Source organism: Balaenoptera physalus, assembly GCF_965194825.1.
Source record: "Balaenoptera physalus genome assembly, chromosome: 8".
NCBI classification, from domain to species: Eukaryota; Metazoa; Chordata; class Mammalia; order Artiodactyla; family Balaenopteridae; genus Balaenoptera; species Balaenoptera physalus.
In genome coordinates this window covers 89,074,541-89,094,373 of record NC_138887.1, presented here as the reverse complement: position 1 = coordinate 89,094,373, position 19,833 = coordinate 89,074,541, and the positions used below count along the sequence as shown (strand labels likewise).

General features: G+C 38.4%; 1 protein-coding gene across 1 annotated transcript in view; it reads right to left on the bottom strand.

Annotated features, from left to right (window-relative positions):
- The window catches only part of MDFIC (MyoD family inhibitor domain containing), a gene marked incomplete at its 5' end in the record, with an annotated part of 118,498 nt that overhangs the window by 83,426 nt on the left and 15,239 nt on the right, over positions 1-19,833 (bottom strand). Inside the window, 1 exon segment of the mRNA XM_082472464.1 lies at positions 12,482-12,604. Within this exon segment, the coding sequence (XP_082328590.1) occupies positions 12,482-12,604 (123 nt within the window).

Here is a 19,833-nt window from a genome sequence, read left to right as displayed (position 1 = left end):
GTTGCTGATAGGCCAAGTTAGATCATCAATATGAAAAATTTCATTAACTATAAAAAGCTCTAAGTAATAACATTGTTAATATAACTAATAAAAAGCATCCTTTGATATGCATGAACTGTAGACAGAAAATTAGCTCCTTAAGAGAAGCAAAGAAAGTCAGTCCACATTTTAAGACAAATTACTACAGCTTAACCAATTCAAAGCCGTCAGACTCCTACAGAGAAGCTAAGTGCAGTCAAAAGGTACCGATTTTCATTTATTCAACAATTAACATGTACGTATTGGGAACAAAACTCTCATGCGTGGCCCTGGGCTAGACACTGTGAGGGATACAAAACTGAATGAGATGCCGATACTGCCTTTAAGGAGCCTTCAGCTCAGTGACAGGGAAGAGGGCCACCCACACATGCACTACAGCTTTGAAATTAATGAGTCCTTTAGGAGAGATGAAGATAAATACTCTGCAAGTCCAAATGAGGGAGAAATCACAGCTGTCTGGCTGGAGATGTGGAAAGACAGGTAACACAAGTGAAGCTTGGGAGAAGGAAAATACTCTACAGGTAGAGGGAAGAGCAAGGAACATATTTTAACTAAGGGAAAAGTTCAGGAAAGGAAGTAGTGGAGGACAAAGTAAAATTTATTTCATTCCCACAGTCATTCATCCAAAATAGTTTACTGAAAGTTTCTTGTGGTCCTAGAGTAATGCTAATTGCTAGGAATGCAACGTAAAGCCAGCAGATGTTAGACATGTAATAGCAAAAATCAATTACAAATTGTGACAAGGGCTAGGAAGGTAAAGGTGCTATGAGAAACAGGGAAACCCATTTTAGATTGAGAGGTCTGGGAAAGCCTCCCTTTGGAAGTGACAGTTAAGCCTGGGGTGAGATCTGGAATGCAAAAGCCCAGAGACAGAAAGGGACTCAGGGCATCTGAGGGACTGAAAGGAAGCCAGTTATAGCTACAGAGGCAGAAAGAGGGGGAAGATTAGCAAGAAGCGGAAGAATTTCAAGAAGGAAACATGTCCTATCAAATTTTACAGAAAAAAATGAGGACTGAGAAGAGGCCATTGGACTGAGAAAAGTGACCTATAAGAAGCCTATTTTAGTTGTATTTAACCCTTCCATAACACAGATCAAGAAAGGATGAGGTATCAGCTATACAGACCAGAACAGGCTTTGAATACCAGGAGCTGGTGTTTAAATAGAACATAACATGTCTCCGTGATGAAGGAATTAGAACATAATCTGAGTCCTTATTAAAAAATGTCATAAAATAAAAAGGCAAGAATGGACCACAAGTGGAAATCAACCAGAAACTGTACCTCTAGTACTAGCAAAGATGCCTTAATTGAGATTAGAGACCACGTATTTATACCAGAGCTGCTCCGTCTGCTACACAACATTTTTGGTCTATGATCCACAGCCCCTGGAATGTGAAGTGAGAAGACTGATGGTATGGTCGGCTACCTTAGTTTCAGTGTAAGTTTGGCAGATACAGCATAAGGTTGTAGAATTTAGGGGATAATGAAGGATCATCTGCAGGTCCCAGATGGCCATGAAAAAATGGTAGGTGAAGTGAAGGAGGAGATGAGATACTATGGGGGAAAAGAACATAGTTAGCAGATTAGGCATAATTATTATTAAGGTAAAGTGCAGGAAGAAATGAGAAAGTTAATTTCTGATTTCAAAATCTTAGAATACAGCAGATCTCATTGATAGCAAGGTCCAAGGTGTGTCCATATTTGTAAGGTGGCCAAAGTGAAATAGACATAAAGTCTTTAGAGTTAAAGAAGGCAAGAATTGATGTGATTTCAAGGAAATTAAAAGAAGCTCTATATCAGTCAAACACTGGGAAACCTTGACTTAGAGGACACACAAGATACTAGTTAAGCATAAAATTGATTATGCTAGAAGGTGGAGCTGACGGCATGAATAAAGAGTCACAGCTATGTTACACCCAACACCAGTTCACACAACGACTGACTATGGTTCTGCCATTTGATTTGCAATGTTAACAGGAAATTAATGTACTACCAACACCCCTTCACATCAACTTTCCAGGTACCAGATTGGCAACTAGGCTCAAATTTAAAGTAGAAATGATGAGAAGATTTTGTAGCCTGAAATTAATTGTTCGCCCTGCCTTGAATTAGTCCAAACAGATTTGGACTTCATGGCAAAAGTATTATTCAACCCTCTATAAAAACAGACTCATATGTATATTTATATATACACTATATGTATAATCTTTGAAATTTAATAAATTAAAAAGGAATCTTTTGTTTAAAAAATTAAAAGGCAAGTCATACGTATCTAAATAAAAAATACCGAATGGCTTTTGTTCTGTTTCTTTCAAAAAGCCAGACCTAAAGTCGACCCTCTTAAATTGGCTAAAGTGAAAAATATTGAAGCCCTAAATATGTAAGAATGTGGGGTTAATTTTACATTCCCAGTAGTAAATTTTCATATTCAGAGCTATTTGGTAAGACTTTAAAAAGTTTACTGCATATGGGAGAAGTGCAATGAGAAAAGCCTAACTCAGAGGACTAGTGAGACAATGTTAATTACACACGGTCACACTATTCACTAGGTGTGTTGTTGTCACCGCTGCAACCTACGTTATCACTCACCTTTGTGATTATGACAGCACCTTGGTAATGTTGAAGGAATATGGAGAAGATAACCTGCAAAGACAGGCCTCTACATAGATGACAGGCGAATATCTTTTTCATAAAGACAAGTAACGTATGGGCAGCACCCAAAGATGAGACGTATGGTCTTATTATGATCACACCAGCATGAATCAATTATTTGTGACAATTTGAGATTGTGGGAATCTTAAATCTCCCAACCCAAGTTCTCAAGAACCATGGAAAATGTATCTAATTAAATATAATATGCCAAAGCAGAACAAATTTCTCCACCCACTCTCTTCTCTGGTTCACTTAATACAATTTCACCCTCTTAACCAGCATCTGAGGGTTTCAAAAGAGATTTCCCTGACTTTTGTGTCTCTTGCTACAGAACCCAGGGACTTGGGAAGAATCCAGCTTCCGGTGGAGAACCGTGGAGCTCGGATCTACCACCAAGTCCTGAAGGACTCCTTGAAGGAAGCACGGGACAAGTCACAGTATTGACTCCCAGCTGTGCTAAGCTGAAGGGCAATGGAACTCCTGAAAGGAGTGGAGAGGGAAATCCACCAATGCTCCTCAATCCGACGCAGCCCCTCACTCTCAGTACTGAGCCTAGGTAAAGCTGGAAGCAGATCTCACCCCTTCAGTGGCTGGATAAGAGCTGGGAGCCACTGTCTCCCTTTGAGAGCTTGCCGCGTGGCAGCTGTTTCACGTAGCTGTCGGAGCTACTCATGCTTCTGACTAACAACATACCAACTGATTCGACAAGCCCAGAAAAACTCCTTCATTCTTGAATTTCAGGAACATACTAAAAAAATTATAAAATGTGTACAAGGTATACCTTTTTTGCTTACCAGAACTAAATCCCTGCTCTCTCAAGGCTCCAGCCAGGCCCAGCTTCATGGGCATGTGACCCGTGCAAGAGCACTGAGCCCCAAGCTTAAAAGGACCAGTGCACTTGGTTTAACGCTCTGCTGTTGCCACGGTGAAATTCATAAGTTTCCAACAAGGGGCCCTGCATTCTCATCTTACACTGCTCTCCACCTCCAAAATGATATAGCTGGTCCTGTCTTCTGCAGAACCTGAAGGAAGCAGAATCTCCTGGCTTACCTGTGACCTGAGCATTTCCTACAGGTAACTGGGCTCTAATGCAGCTTTGGGAAGCTAGGCCCTCACCCTGATCATTTTTTGCTATATGGGAGAATTTTCTTTTTCAAATATTATTGCTTTTCATACAATAAAATAATTCACCTCATGGGGGGAAAAAATACAATGCAGAAGATAGCATACAGAATATTAAATGGAACTCTTCTTCACCAGTATGTCCTCACTCAGTTTCACATTACTCCCTAGAGCTAACTATTGTGAGGAGACATCTTCCATTAAGAAAAAAAAAAAATACACACACACATATAATTTGATACGCACACACTGATTGATATTCATCTTTTTTTTAAGTCCCTATTTTGTATGTCTACTGGACTAGATGGAGAAGATCCTTTAGAATCTTCCAGTAAAGAAAACCAGCAGCTTCAAACCACGTGTATTATTTTTTGCTCATTTCAGGGTCCTCAGCTTAGAGAATATCAAATTACTGTCTCTTTGATCTACGACAGGTGACTGACCTTAGCACAAAGCAGCAAAGACCCAGAGACACGTTCTCAAGAACCATGGAAACTGGCTGCCTTCTTCTTAACCACTAAGGTTTGGTGAGGAATTCAAGAGATTGAGGTGCAAGAAAAACATAGATAAAGCCCCAGCTTTGCCATGTTGATTGGAGGAAACATCTGGATTTCTGTTTCCCCACCTGCCAAATACGACAATTTTTATGAAGCTTCCAAAACCTCTTCCCAATCGAGTACTCTGGGTTTAGGAAAAGCTGTTTCCATCGCCCATCCTCAGGGTCACACTTCGGTCCTTGTCCTCACCTGGGATTGTTCCACCTCAGAAGTCTTAAATTCCTATTTCCCATTCTCATAATCCATCTTCTCTTTCCACTTATCCCATTCACTTACTGCATCTATACCTCTTTTGTTTAGTTTCTTAAAAAAAAAAAAAACAGAAATCTTTAGGGATTCATTAGTCTCACTGGTTTTTCTTTCTTATCTGTAAGATACTTCCTGTCTTCGCTTCTTTCCCTACCCATCTGCCATGCACAGCCCATCACTTCAAGCCCTAGTTGGACAATGTCCTTAACTCCTTTGCCCCACTGTCCTTTCATCACAACTATCATTTGTCCAAACTAAAAACCTTGGCCTCCTTCCCAGCACCTGCCATTCCCTTTCCCCAGAGGTCTTACTGACCAATTGTACCCTATAAAAAGCTGAATCCATCTACTTCTTGCAAACCCACCTGCCACTACCCCAGTCCAAGCCACCTTCTTTTCTCAGTTGGATTAACACCACAGGCTCAGTTGATCTCCTAATGCCTTCAGTCCTTCCCATTCTTATTTATTTTCTAACTATTACAAAAGCAATCATCCTAAAATATAGCCAAACTAAAATATAAATTTAAGTCACTTGTCCCTTCAATACCTTCCATCTTCCCTCAACCCTTGTTAACAGATTCTTTCCCTCCATCTTTCCACCCCTCATCTCACATTTTACATCCCAGCTTACACAAAACTTCTCCAACTCTCCTCAAGCTGGCCACGTTCTCTCTTGCCTCTAGACCTGTGGGTGTACTGTTCTTTGGGCCTGGAACACTCTGGCTCCACTCCCTCCCCTGCTCTGCTTGAGTTGGCCAACTCTTTCAGGTGTCAAAACAGACACCACTTCCTCTGGAAAGCCCTCTTGGACTCTCCCCTACCTGAGTATTTGTGTTTCTCAAATGTGAACACACAGCCGCCTGCACTTCCCCATCACAGCATTCAAAACACACGCTATCATTTCAAGATGAAATGTCTGTCTCTTCCACCAGACTGTAAATTCTGAATGTGGAGACCGCACCTGTATTAGTCATCACTGTATCCAACACAACACAATGTCGGCACACTATTAGCACTCCATCGTAATGTAACTGATTTTTTTATTCAGTTTTCAAAGTTATATTTTGATACCTAATCCTGAAAGTTCATTATAGTAACATGTTCTACAAATAATAATCTATGAGTAAATTCACAGTGTTCAGATCCAGGAAGTTTGAGGTTTGAGAACTAAAATTATCTAGACCGCAGTATTTATGGTCCTGATCATTAAAGGTTATTTATTTCTTCAGTGGTTAGCATTTTCAGGGTGGCCTCTAAGCTAGTTCCCAGGCCTCAGCTCCTCCCTGAGGCTCAAAGAACTCCCAAATGGGAAAGGAATAAATCTGGCTCCCTCTCTGAGCCCTCGTCCACCACTTGTACTTCAATACCATCTCACCTCCCCCAGTAAAGAGCAAAAGATTTTAGGAATATCTGAAAATCTTTAACGAAAGTGTAGTAGGATATAGATTGGAAATTCAATGAGTCATGGTATTTGATAAAGGTGAAAGGTAAAGTAATAGATTAAATGATAATATTAATAGGAATAATAAGAACAATAATAAAAATATTGTATTTTATAGAATACAAAACATAAAAACTAACTTAGAAAGGCAGTGAAAGATATAAGAAGAAAGGAGGGAGAGAAGGGAGGAGAGTGGGGAGGTAGGGAGAAAGCAAGGGAAGGAAGGATAAAGAAGGAAGGAAGGGAACTAAAGTAGTCTCAAGCTTTTTTCTTGTAGGTAGGCAAGAAAAATAAGGAAGAGGGGACCAAAAAAGGCCCTACATAAAGTGTCATCCCTACCCACCTACGCAGACAATAAACGTTATCCAGAGCACTGCCATAGTTCACTGAAAACACTTCAGGAGAGCCTTATCAGTGAACAGCAGTCAAACTTAGGACTTGATAGCTTTACATCATTAGAGTATCTATGGAACTTGGAAGTTCCATATGGAACTTGACATGAATGAACCAGGTGTGGGAGAAAGAAGGGGGCTAGAAGGACTAAGAGGAAAAATGCGGTGATTTAGAATGTTCATTATAGGACCTTAAAGTCTGAAATGAGAGAAGCAAGACAGGTGAAGAATCTCTTCCCTCCTCTCATTAATTCAATACACTTAAGTAATCAAGCATTTATTAATCATAAACCATGTAGCAGCCACTATGCTGGCTACTGTTATGGACGTAAATATCAATGGTCTCAGAAAGACCTGGCCTCTGTACCCAGGATGTCTGGACGTGTAACCCATTGGAACCACAGAGAGAGTAAAAAAAAAAAAAAAAAAGCCTTATAACTGATACTTGGGCCCAAGAATAATCATAATAAAAAATGATAAATTCACTTGAGTGTTTACCCACTTAGCTCTGTGCTAATTAAGCATACAATGCGTTTTCCTGTATAACCTTTAAAATAACACAATGAGGTATACAGAATTAGTACCTCCATTCTAAAAATGAGAAATTTGATCTCATAGAGTTTAGGGAACTTGCTCAACACCAGTACTAATGATGCGTCCAAGGTCTGAACTTGGCAGTCAGCTTTCATTGGTCTCCAGGTCCCTGAATCTAAGATGTTGAAAACAAGCATGGACAATGGTTCTCCCGAGCTTTTTGGGCAGAACCCAGATGAGCATGGGGTAACGCACCACGAGGAAAAAGTGTGTCAGGGAACTTGAGCTCCATTCTAGAACACAGCCTAATGGCTATCATGGACCAATGTGTTAAGTATGGGTAGCCATCAAAAACGGCTTAAGATTATCCACCCAACCCTAAAATCAAACCATGAGTTGGGTTTTAGATTGATTGATGGTTAAAGATTCCTCTCTATAGCAACAAGTAAAGCATCCGAACTGGAGCTACATCACCGTTTGGTCAGCATATTAAAAAAGAGAATTTTTCTGAGAGACAAACAGAGGACTAGACACTAAGCAAGATAGAAGTCACCATGACTTGCTCCCAAATGAATGAGCATGAAGTACTGATGTGAGGGAAAGACTCCCAGATTACCTAAGAAACATAGGAGGAAAGCCACATCTCCCAGTCCTACTGGGTGGTACTTACCTGGGGGGAAAGGGGGTGGGGTGCTTGCTTATGGCCTCTTTTATATAAAGTGAATTCTAAAGAAAACCAAATAATACTTACTGAGATGTGCATTAAAACGTGAGAGCCACTGAAAAGATTTAAATCCCGACCTCTCAGTGTTCTCTCCTTATAGTCAAAGTGAGAAATGCTCTAAGTATATAAATAGTACGCCTGAGTAGTCTCTGCCTTTCTTTCAGTATTTTACATAGAGGAAGCATTCCCTGATGTGGTGCAATGGTATTCATTAAGGGGTGATCAGCAGTAAGTTGGCAAAGGCTAGTAAAAGAAATGACAGAGTTCCTAACAACAGAGCCTGTTGAGAGGAAACTCAGAGGACGCCAAGAGGAAGGTTTCAAGTAGAAGCCTGAGTGAGAAAGCATGAGGCACCAGCTCCGTAAAGAGGAGGCGAGTGTGACTTAGAGAACGAGGGCTTGCATTCTCCTACCAGTTAAGTGCTTACTATTATGAGAGCTAAAGCCTCTTCAAAATGAATAAATGGGTTAAATAGAATGGGGATTACCATTTAAGTAGAGCATTCTAACTTTGCTTCAGATCATGGGAATTCTACAAAATCACAAAGGAGAGAACTGGCTGAGCAAAATAGTTTCATTTAATAGGAAATTTATTTCGGAAGAGAAGCTAAGGAAAATTTCTAGGGTGAAGTAATGACATTTAGAATTAGGAGGCGTTTATGTAAAAAGCAATGTCCAAGGATCAAGTTAAGTAGTAAGAATTTTCAGAAGGACCTAGAAAAAACTGAGAGAGACCTGAGGCATTTTAGAAAGAAGAACAAAGAAAAATGTAAGCTCTCTCTCCATAGGAAATAATTAGAATAGTAGAATTTGACCTAAATTAAAGGAAAATTTACTCATGCCTATGAGTATAAGCACAGTAACACACCCACACACACATGCACACACACACAGACACACACGCACACACACACACACAAACACACACTCCTTCCTACCTTAGAAATCCCCCCAAAGACTGAGATGAAATGTTACTTCTGTTCCTTTTGTAGTCTAATTAAAATATGAAATGTTGCCTATTGCCTGTTATCAGTTTATGCATATTATGGGTTAAATAGAAAAATTAATATTAATTGAGGAAGTCACTTCACTGCAACATTTATTCCACTAAGTCAGAGGACTAGTGATTATTAAAACAAGGCATAGCTCCAAATTATATACTGTCCCATATATGCTAATTGAGGGGAAAAGCCAGCCTTAACCATAGAAAGATACTCTTACAAACTCTAAAATGTAAGCCCCATTCCAGAAATTAAATTATACACCACAATATTTTCTCCAAATACGAATGACTTTTAAACTGTAAAAAGGATAAAAATTTATAAATAAAACCTTTCCAATTATAAAATTTCCTCACAAAACCTCCATGTGTTTTTAATTCTTTACTGATTGGATTTAGATTTTTTTTTTTTTTAACAAATTTAAGTGGTTGGAATCATCTTTTTCATTTAAATTTCATAAGAAAGAGAATCACAATGCACATTCCCTGACCAGATTGTGTATGGCCTATTTATTTGAAATGTTTGATTCCATATGGATTTCTTCTCTTTTATTTATAACTTCCAGAAAGGATTCTAATAAGTCAGCAACTCAAGGACAACCAATTTGAAATCCAGGCCCTGAGAGCCTAACACCTCAGGTCTGCCACCTGTGATGTTTTCTAGAAGGACCAGAGAAGGCACACAAAGCTGGAAGGCCTGTGTAGAGCCTGCACCAGCTTTGAGCCACAAGTGGGTGGTCCACTGAGGTCAGGGTTAAAGTTCACAGAATAATTTGGAAATTATTCTCAGCTTGGATCTCGTTTATGAGGCCTGAGAATACACCCTTTAATTAGAATACAATTTCCAAAGCGGCCACTCCCTTGACTTTCCAGAGCCCGGTTATTCTCAGAAAAGTAAAAACAGCCTAATCACACTGACAGCTAACAGTCCCCTATAAATTATGCCTTAAACATCCAACAAAGGAGGCAGCAGGCATCTGGGACAACAGAGACATTAGCGGCCAGCCCTCACTCGCCACTCTCAAGAATAGATAAGAAAAAGAAGTCTCATTAAACAGTCACTCCCCTTCATTTCTTGCTTGTGCAGCTGAACTGTCCCATGGAAGCTTGGAAAAACAGTGGGTTGCACATTTGAAAATGTTCCCACACCCCAGCCGGCCTCATTTTTCTGATGATGTCTCCATCCAGCCAACCTCGCACTACAGTGGGAAAGTAAAATCAATTCCATGAGAGCAAGCTGTCCGCCTCTTCCACGGTGCTCAGCGAGCCACACAGGACTCTGGCACAGGAGTCAGCCGAGTCCTGACTCACCACAGATGTTCCCCTCCTCCCCCATGCAGCTCTGAGCCACCGCCTTCTTTCCAGGGCCTATTGTTATTACAAAAGACTCACTGGGCCCCCAAAATGGGCTAGATGCTGAAGCAAGAGGAAAACACACATCTCCCTAACTGCAGGGTTAAGAGAGACAGACGTTAAATGACGCAGAGATGGCCAACGACTCAACGGGGAAAGCCAAAGATGGAAAGTCAGGCTAGGTTTGCAGAGTTCAGTATCTGGGAGTTGGAACAGCAGAGGCTATCAGATTATCAAACTTGCAAATGCTATCCAGACTTAAGTCGGTTTTAAAGATGACATAAAATGCTCCATCCCAGCAAATCGAGATATCAAATTTTTCTGTAGACCCAACAGAGTAGCCTTTGTCTAGAAAAGTATGACCAGGAAAATAACAAAAATGTAGTTTTTGAACTCCGTCATCAGAATTCACAGTTCAAAGTCACCCGCAAATATCTGGAAATTCTTGGCAACGTGTTTTGGGCCAGAGCGGCAGTACTGTCTTTGGCCATTATCTTTCAATATCCATTCATCTGTCAGTTTTCCCAGCAGCCCTCTCAGAGGGGGCCATAAACCTCTCTCTCTGCATTCCTTCAGTGCATGTTAGTAGGCAACTAGACAGTTGTTCCCAAATACTCCAGTGCCCCCTGGTACAGGCTGCATCGTCATCTCAATAAAGAATCTATTTCCTGCACTTTACAGTATTTTCTTTTTATCGCTGTCCATGTAACCAGTATAGACAACAGAGAGAGGAGTTCATTTTAAATCCATTCCCTTTAATGGTATGAATTCTGCAACTAAAATGAGCTTCATCAAATAGCACAAAAATTTTTTAACATGTTAATATGACTCGCCACATCCTTACAAAACAGTACTTATATTTTGGGTTTTGTCCTAAGAGTTCTTACTCACGTTTTCCTAGTGTGGGCCCTGGGAAGGGAGATTAGGGAAATAAATCAATTAAATGAAACACACACACTTAAAATTCTGTGACTATGGGGTAAAAAAAATGAGCAAACAATTATGCCTCCCGAAAGGTGAAGTTAAAATTGTCTCTAAGACCCCTTCTCGCTCTAACTCTCTGGTTGTTTGGGAAATCACAGATAAAATATGCCAGTATCTCACAAAACCTTAAGTTTCACAACAGTAGAGCCAATATTTAGATAGAAGACAACCAATATCTGTTTCGGCGATAAATGTTTACTTGAAATAATGTTTATTTGATGCTTTGGAGAAAGCTATATAAATCTCGCTCCTCACAAATTCCTGAGTTTCATTTCCTTTCTATTCCCTTCCCAAATAGAAAAGTGTAAAAAACCAAAATGGTTCTAAAATTAAACTAACACACACTCACTTTTAGAACTTTCGTTTGAAAACTTGAAGTCTCCTTCAGTACTGTTTCTATTGTTATTTTTTGTTTTCTACAAAGTTGCCTTTTTCCTTCTATCTGCTTTTTTTCTGTTTGGTTTCAGTTAGGGACAGATACTGGGCATTCTAGAGAGGAAAGGCAATATTCCAAGATTCAAAGTAAATGTAATATGTAACACAAAAAAGGGTCTGTATTATGAAGTTGTCTGAACTGAAGAGTTAAATTTTAAAAAATAAAGTAAAACAACACTTGATTCCCAGAATAAAACTTCTTCTCTGTCTTCTCTGGAAAACTGAGAAGTGACACGATAATTCTGTTACCATGAATGAGAATTTCAAAAGATGTAGTACTCCTATGCCCTTCCAGGTGTGGCACAGTAGTGTTCTTTCTACTTACACATTCACTACAGAAAATTGTTCATTATATGGCAAATTCATCTTGAATCCACCTGGGGGAATTTAGCGACCAGAACAAGTAAAACCTGACATTGACAGGTATTCTGAATAGCACTCAAAAGATACTGACATTTCAGTGCATTCCCAGAGTAAAACAAAACTAAACCAAAGCTTCTTATATATTCTACAGAGCAATTTTAAGAAGAGAAAGAGAATAAAAAGAAGCCAAGTAGTGATAAAAGTGTTAACTGTAAAAAACAGTTTGGAATCATTTGGCCAGAAGAACAGGGACCACATGGCATTACCAAAGTACTACTCATTGTCCTTTACCTCCGTCTTTATCTTTTTAGTTTCACAGTCTGTTCATACTTAGAACTGTCTGACTTCTACTTAGTCACTGCTCAAGAAGGTATTAAGTTTTGTTTAAATCTCTCTGAGGATGGAGTCCAAAATGTATAGGTCAAGTCTTCCTTTTTAAAGATGGGATGAGAGCTGACAGATAGTATTATTTATACCCTACTTTTAGCTCTGCATTTTAAAAGACTCATGAAAAACACTTTCAGATGAACTCTGTTGGTTTACAGATTTCTAGCAGAATTATATCAGACGATTAACTGAGAGCATACTATCATAGTCATGTCCCCAAAGCACTCCAATTTTCTCCAAAAATACTTACTTCTGATGAGTTCGTCATTCGAACAATTTCCCCAAATGGACTGGTCTTGCATCTCTCCATGTGTGAAGCAGCTATCAGTGGCTTGAGTTATATCTCTCTCAGTATTTTCTTTATCACATTTTTCTAAATAAAAAAAAATACATATATATTTATTATCATTAAATGTTACATATTTTTCTCTATTTTTTCATTTTATAGATTTTTTTCTAAATGCTTCTAAATCTGCCATAATTTAAAGAAATGGGAGCAGTATCTCTAGTAACTAGTATCTCTAGTAACTGTTGCATATGTTATTGACTCAATAGCAGAGATTTACTGAGCACCTACTATTTGGTTAGCACTGAAGATTTTACTGTAAAAATTATGTTAAGATTATTGTAAAGAAGTCGTTGAAACAGCAAATGATCTGCCATAATAGAAAAATGTGGAACGGTTACATCAAGGATGGAAGTGAGTCCATACATGCAGAGGGCAGGGGTGGCAGGGGTGGCAGCATCAAAGAAGATGAGAGATTTATATGTGGGTTTATGGGTTCTCAAGGGGGAAGCCAAGAAGTAAGGAAAAGTAATGTCTTATTAGGAACATAACTCAGGCAAAAAGCAGATTATAACATAAGGTAAAATTAACATTATAAGAGGTCTAGAGCACTTTAAAAAAAGGTTCAAAGGAAGAAAAAGAAACTCATCAGGATTGAGAGCTCAAGAAAGGCGCTATAGAAAATGGTGCACGTTGGATGGTCTTTAAGATCAGCAGGAATTCTCAAAGTAGAGATGGGAGAAAGGCCATTCCAAGTGGAAAAACAGCATGGGTGAACTCAAAAAGCAGACACCTGTGCAAAAGTTCCAACTTTCTGCACTGTGAAGTACTTAAAGAGGGATATTAGGAAATAAGATGGTAAAAGTTTGAATGGGGACATGCTATGGATATTTGAATACCAAGGTGAAAAATCTGAACCTTATTTCAAAGTGAGATAAATAAGTGACAGTAGCCACGGAATCTTTATGAATTGCCTAATCAAAGCCACACATAAGAAAAATTAACGAACTTGTACACACCAGTGGTTCTCTATCCTGACTGTACTTTAACTCACTCAGGGGACTTTTTAAAAAAGATTCCTGGGCCCCATGACCTAAAATTCTAATTTAATTTGGGGGAAGGGGGCTTAGGCGATTCTACTATACTTACATCCTTGAGAATCACTGGAGTATGGATGCATCTAAGAGGGAGAGCAGAGTAAGGGAAACTAAAAGGGAAACTTAGCACAGTCCAGGCAGAAGTTGATGAGAGTTTCAACAACTGGATAAAAAATGGGATAGGCGGTAATTGTGAGAAAATAACTAGAGGATTCACAGATTATCAGAGAAGATGGGATTGGAGCTGACTGAGTTCTCTTAGTCTGCAGTGGACTGGAAAAACCTAGAGACCAGGAGAATAATTTTTAAAGTATATATTTGTACATGGTAGATGTCTGGGCATCATACTATGCAGTGGGGATACAATCAGTTACAAGACACAGCCCAGGCCTTCATGGAGTTTACAGTCTAGTGGATGAGTTTAGTGTTGAACATTTGAAGCTGCAAGTCACAAATAACATATAGCGAGAAACAGTCATCTTCCTAAACCTGATTGCTGAAGCCATTCAAATGAATACACTCACCAAAAGAGTGAGTATATTAAAAGAAGACTATCAAGGGGGCGTCTGTACAATTAGAAAGGAGTCAGAGAAGGCAGAAAAACTAGATAATGTCAGGCCATGGAAGCAAGGAAAGGAAAGAGATTCAAACAGAAGTTGTTAGTCAACTGTATTAACATTTCCAGTGGAAGGAAAAAATTTCTGCATATGCAGAAATTTCTCATGTACCATGGGGATTTCACAATTGAAAAGTTCTGCCATAAAACACATTTCAACACATGAAAATAGACGGACACTCAGGAATAAGTCCAGAGGCTAAGATTTCTGAAAAAATAGGGTCTTCAATGCTAAGTATTTTTAGAAAGCAAAACCATATTCAGATAGCAGTAAAATATAAATTAGAAGCATGCTAAACCAATATGTTCTAGATTTATGTAACATTTACTCAGCATTATCCTAGAGAAAATATAATCTTCCTGAGATGTGTTACTTTCAATTAAAATCTTGACTTTTTTAAACAACTCCAGAAATCTTTCCACCGCTACAGTCAACCCAAGGCCTTCCTGAGATGATCAACAGAAAAGATTTTTTCTACCAACTCACTAGTACACAGGAACTCTCTCACCGCAGAGTCCTACGTACTTGCTGCTACTGTCATGTAGCTGACTGCCGCCAGGTGTCATGCTAGTAGGCTTGATTCAATTAGTAACTCTAATTGTAGCTGAATGAAATTAATTATATAATTTTGACCTGTTCAAGTTTAATTCCATTAAAATTAATTCATGAAACCAGGGCATTATGAAGCATTGCTGACTAAAAGAAAATACGTATGAATAAAGCCTCTAGACACACTTGACTCACATTTGAATCATGTCCAATATTCAAGTGCTAAAACACAGACCCTCTCAACTCTCCACTGACTAAATGAAAATGCCATGTGATCTGTACACACATAACTTAGTAGTGACCTACTACTAAGAGGAAAATAAAGTTCTTCCTGCTCTGAATACTTATTAAGAGACAGTTATCACATTTTTTTTTTAAGTTTTCTTATCCGTGAAATTCTAGAATTAGATGATCCCAGGAGTCCTCAAGTTGAAAAAGAAAAGAAAAATTATCATCCTCTGTCTCATTATATTCAAGAAATTATAAATACGTAACTACTATTAAATCACAGTCATGTCTATCCAACTTTGCCTCCTTTGAAAACTAAAAGTCTTGGCTCAAAAGTTAGTCTCACCAATCACAAGAAATTGAAACTGTGATTAAAAATCTTCCAACAAACAAAAGCCCAGGACCAGATGGCTTCACAGGTGAATTCTATCAAACATTTAGAGAAGAGCTAACTCCCATCCTTCTCAAACTCTTCCAAGAAATTGCAGAGGAAGGAACACTCCCAAACTCATTCTACGAGGCCACCATCACCCTGATACCAAAACCAGACAAAGATACTACAAAAAAAGAAAAGTACAGACCAATATCACTGATGAATATAGATGCAAAAATCCTCAACAAAATACTAGCAAACAGAATCCAACAACACATTAAAAGGATCATACACCACGATCAAATGGGATTTATCCCAGGGATGCAAGGATTTTTCAATATACGCAAATCATTCAATGTGATACACCATATTAACAAATTGAATAATAAAAACCATATGATCATCTCAATAGATGCAGAAAAAGCTCCTGACAATATGCAACACCCATTTATGATAAAAAAACTCTCCAGAAAGTGGGCATAGAGGGAACCTACCTCAACATAATAAAGGCCATATATGACAAACCCACAGCAAACATCATTCTCAATGGTGAAAAACTGAAACCATTCCCTTTAAGATCAGGAACAAGACAAGGATGTCCACTCTCACCACTATTATTCAACATAGTTTTGGAAGTCCTAGCCATGGAAATCAGAGAAGAAAAAGAAATAAAAGGAATCCAAATCAGAAAAGAAGAAGTAAAATTGTCACTGCTTGCAGATGACATTATACTATACATAGAGAATCCTAAAGATGCCACCAGAAAACTACTAGAGCTAATCAATGAAGTTGGTAAAGTTGCAGGATACAAAATTAATGCACAGAAATCTCTTGCATTCCTATACACTAATGATGAAAACTCTGAAAGAGAAATTAAGGAAACACTCCCATTTACCATTGCAACAAAAAGAATAAAATACCTAGGAATAAACCTACCTAGGGAGGCAAAAGACCTGTATGCAGAAAACTATAAGACACTGATGAAAGAAATTAAAGAGGATACAAACAGATGGAGAGATATACCATGTTCTTGGATTGGAAGAATCAGTATCATGAAAATGACTATACTACCCAAAGCAATCTACAGATTCCATGCAATCCCTATCAAATTACCAATGGCATTTTTCACAGAACTAGAACAAAAAATCTTAAAATCTGTATGGAGACACAAAAGACCCTGAATAGCCAAAGCAGTCTTGAGGGGAAAAAACGGAGCTGGAAGAATCAGACACCCTGACTTCAGACTATACTACAAAGCTACAGTGATCAAGACAATATGGTACTGACACAAAAACAGAAATACAGATCAATGGAACAGGATAGAAAGCCCAGAGATAAACCCACACACCTATGGTCAACTAATCTATGACAAAGGAGGCAAGGATATACATGGAGAAAAGACAGTCTCTTCAATAAGTGGTGCTGGGAAACCTGGACAGCTATATGTAAAAGAATGAAATTAGAATACTCCCTAACACCATGCACAAAAATAAACTCAAAATGGATTAGAGACCTAAATGTAAGACCGGACACTATAAAACTCTTAGAGGAAAACATAGGAAGAACACTCTTTGACATAAATCACAGCAAGATCTTTTTTGATCCACCTCCTAGAGTAATGGAAATAAAAACAAAAATAAACAAATGGGACCTAATGAAGCTTAAAAGCTTTTGCAAAGCAAAGGAAACTACAAACAAGACAAAAAGACAACCCTCAGAATGGGAGAAAATATTTGCAAATGAATCAACTAACAAAGGATTAATCTCCCAAATATATAAACAGCTCATGCAGCTCAATATTAAAAAAACAAACAACCTAATCCAAAAATTGGCAGAAGACCTAGACATGTCTCCAAAGAAGACATACAGGTAGCCAAGAAGCACATGAAAAGCTGCTCAACATCCCTAATTATTAGAGAAATGCAAATCAAAACTACAATGAGGTATCACCTCACACCAGTTAGAATGGGCATCATCAGAAAATCTACAAACAACAAATGCTGGAGAGGGTGTGGAGAAAAGGGAACCCTCTTGCACTGCTGGTGGGAATGTAAATTGATACAGCCATTATGGAGAACAATATGGAGGTTCCTTAAAAAAATAAAAAATAAAATTACCATATGACCCAGCAATCCCACTACTGGGCATATACCCAGAAAAATCCATAATTCAAAAAGACACATGCACCCCAATGTTCATTGCAGCACTATTTAAAATAGCCAGGTCATGGAAGCAACCTAAATGCCCATCCACAGACGAATGGATAAAGAAGTTGTGGTACATATATACAATGGAATATTACTCAGCCATAAAAAGGAATGAAATTGGGTCATTTGTAGAGACGTGGATGGATCTAGAGACTGTCATACAGAGTGAAGTCAGAAAGAGAAAAACACATGTCATATATTAAAGCATATATGTGGAACCTAGAAAAATGGTACAGATGAACCAGTTTACAGGGCAAAAATAGCAACACAGATGCAGAGAACAAACGTATGGACATCACGGGGGGAAAGTGGTGGTGGTGGTGGGATGAACTGGGAGACTGGGATTGACATATATACACTAATATGTATAAAATGGATAACTAATAAGAACCTGCTGTACAAAAAAATAAATAAAATTAAATTAAAAAACAAAAAAAAGTTGGTCTCAGGCTTTTGCTATAATCCATAGAACCCAGCCCAAAGCAAGGCTCAGAAAAAACTCCAAGTTTAAATTGACCTGCCAATTCTCCACTTTTATAAACTTCTGTGACCACTTGAGTGTTCTGTGATTTCCTAACATATCTATTTTTATTTTATTAACATCTCTTTAATATTTAATGGAATACCAATATGGAAGCCTCATAAATGGTGTGCAGTTATATCTAATATTAAATAAATGCAATGAAAGTGAGATTTAATTGACAGATAACTGTAAAATGGGCCCCATGATGTCCAGCCACAGAACCAATCTTACTACAACTTTCAATAGGTTTGGGTTAGCCACTACTCATTAAGATGACAAAATAGCAGTTTCTTATAACAGATTTCTGTTATCAGTGTAGATTGTCTATCACTTCTGAATTGCAGCAGCAGAAGCCATAGTCCTTATTTAGTTAATTCCTTTCTGGCTTTATGAAGGTTTGTAGTTGCAATTCAACTGCTACGTGGGCCCAAAAGACATATCCCAAAAGCAATCAAGTAATTTCAATGATGCAAAAAATCAATCGGTATCTTTCTACAAGATTTCTATATACACATCCATTCTTCTCCAACTATATATATACAAGCACTCCTTCCCAACTTAGCAACTTTCTCTTAACAGGGGACCTTATCTCAATGATGCTGTTCTTCCACGCCAATGGTTCTCTACCACAGAGCACTTTAAACATAAAGATACACAAGTCCCAACCTCAGGGGTCCCAATTCAGGTGGTATGGGGGGAGGGGGGTGTCATCATCATATATGGCCAGGTTTGAGGGGCACTGTGCTAGGTAAGCTCTTCTGTAGTATACAACTTAGAGAAAACTTAGAAGAGCCCATCAAACACTGAGACACAGACCTTGCTTCTCATCCCCTTTGTCACAGTATTCCAAGTTGTCAGAAAGTACAATTTTATCTAATCAGTAATTAATACAGAGGTATTTAGTTCTGTCTCTGTGTCAGGACAACTCTGAGAATACCAAACCTGAATTACATATAACACTAAACAGTCCCACTAATAGATAAACATATAAGAAATATGCTTTCAATATTAATACAAAAATTGAAGACAGTTTAAAAATAGCACTAGAGCAAAGGATAGTCATATACCACTGGCATCTGCTACCAAAAGGCTAGCTTCCCAGCATTCTATTGCACGTCCACTGAATAGGGACAATGCAGAAGAATCTTTGGAAGAGGGGAAAAAAGCTTGGCCCCTGACAACGAATCCTCTAGCTGGGGAGACCAAACATACACACAAAACAATCAAACAACTACAAAACAGAAGGGAATGAAAACTGCCCTGGGTCATAATTCTGGCTCAAAAACTGACCAGCTGTGTGACTGGGGCTGGGTCTCATTCTCTTTATCCAGAAATGAAGGCACTGAGCTGGATGGTTGCAGAGAACTTTTTTGGCTCTAAAAATCTGTAAATCTGAGTCTGCGCAAGGGCTAAACAACAGAGCCAAAACTTCATATACACACTGTAGGGTGTTTAGAATGAAGTGGAGAAAAACCTAGAAAACCCTCTATAAAGCACTGGATTTGAGTTAATTTTCAAAGAAAATGATGAGCATGAATTACACCAAAGAGTCAAAGGAAAAAAGTAAGAGTTCTAAAGGATCAATTTAACTATAATATGTCCTACTCAGAAATGACTGTCTATCTTACAGGATCAATACTCTTTATTTTTTGCTATTTTTCTAAAGAAGGGCATGATGGTGAGAAGCAATCTGTCTCCAATCTTGATTTTTCTTGCTAAAGG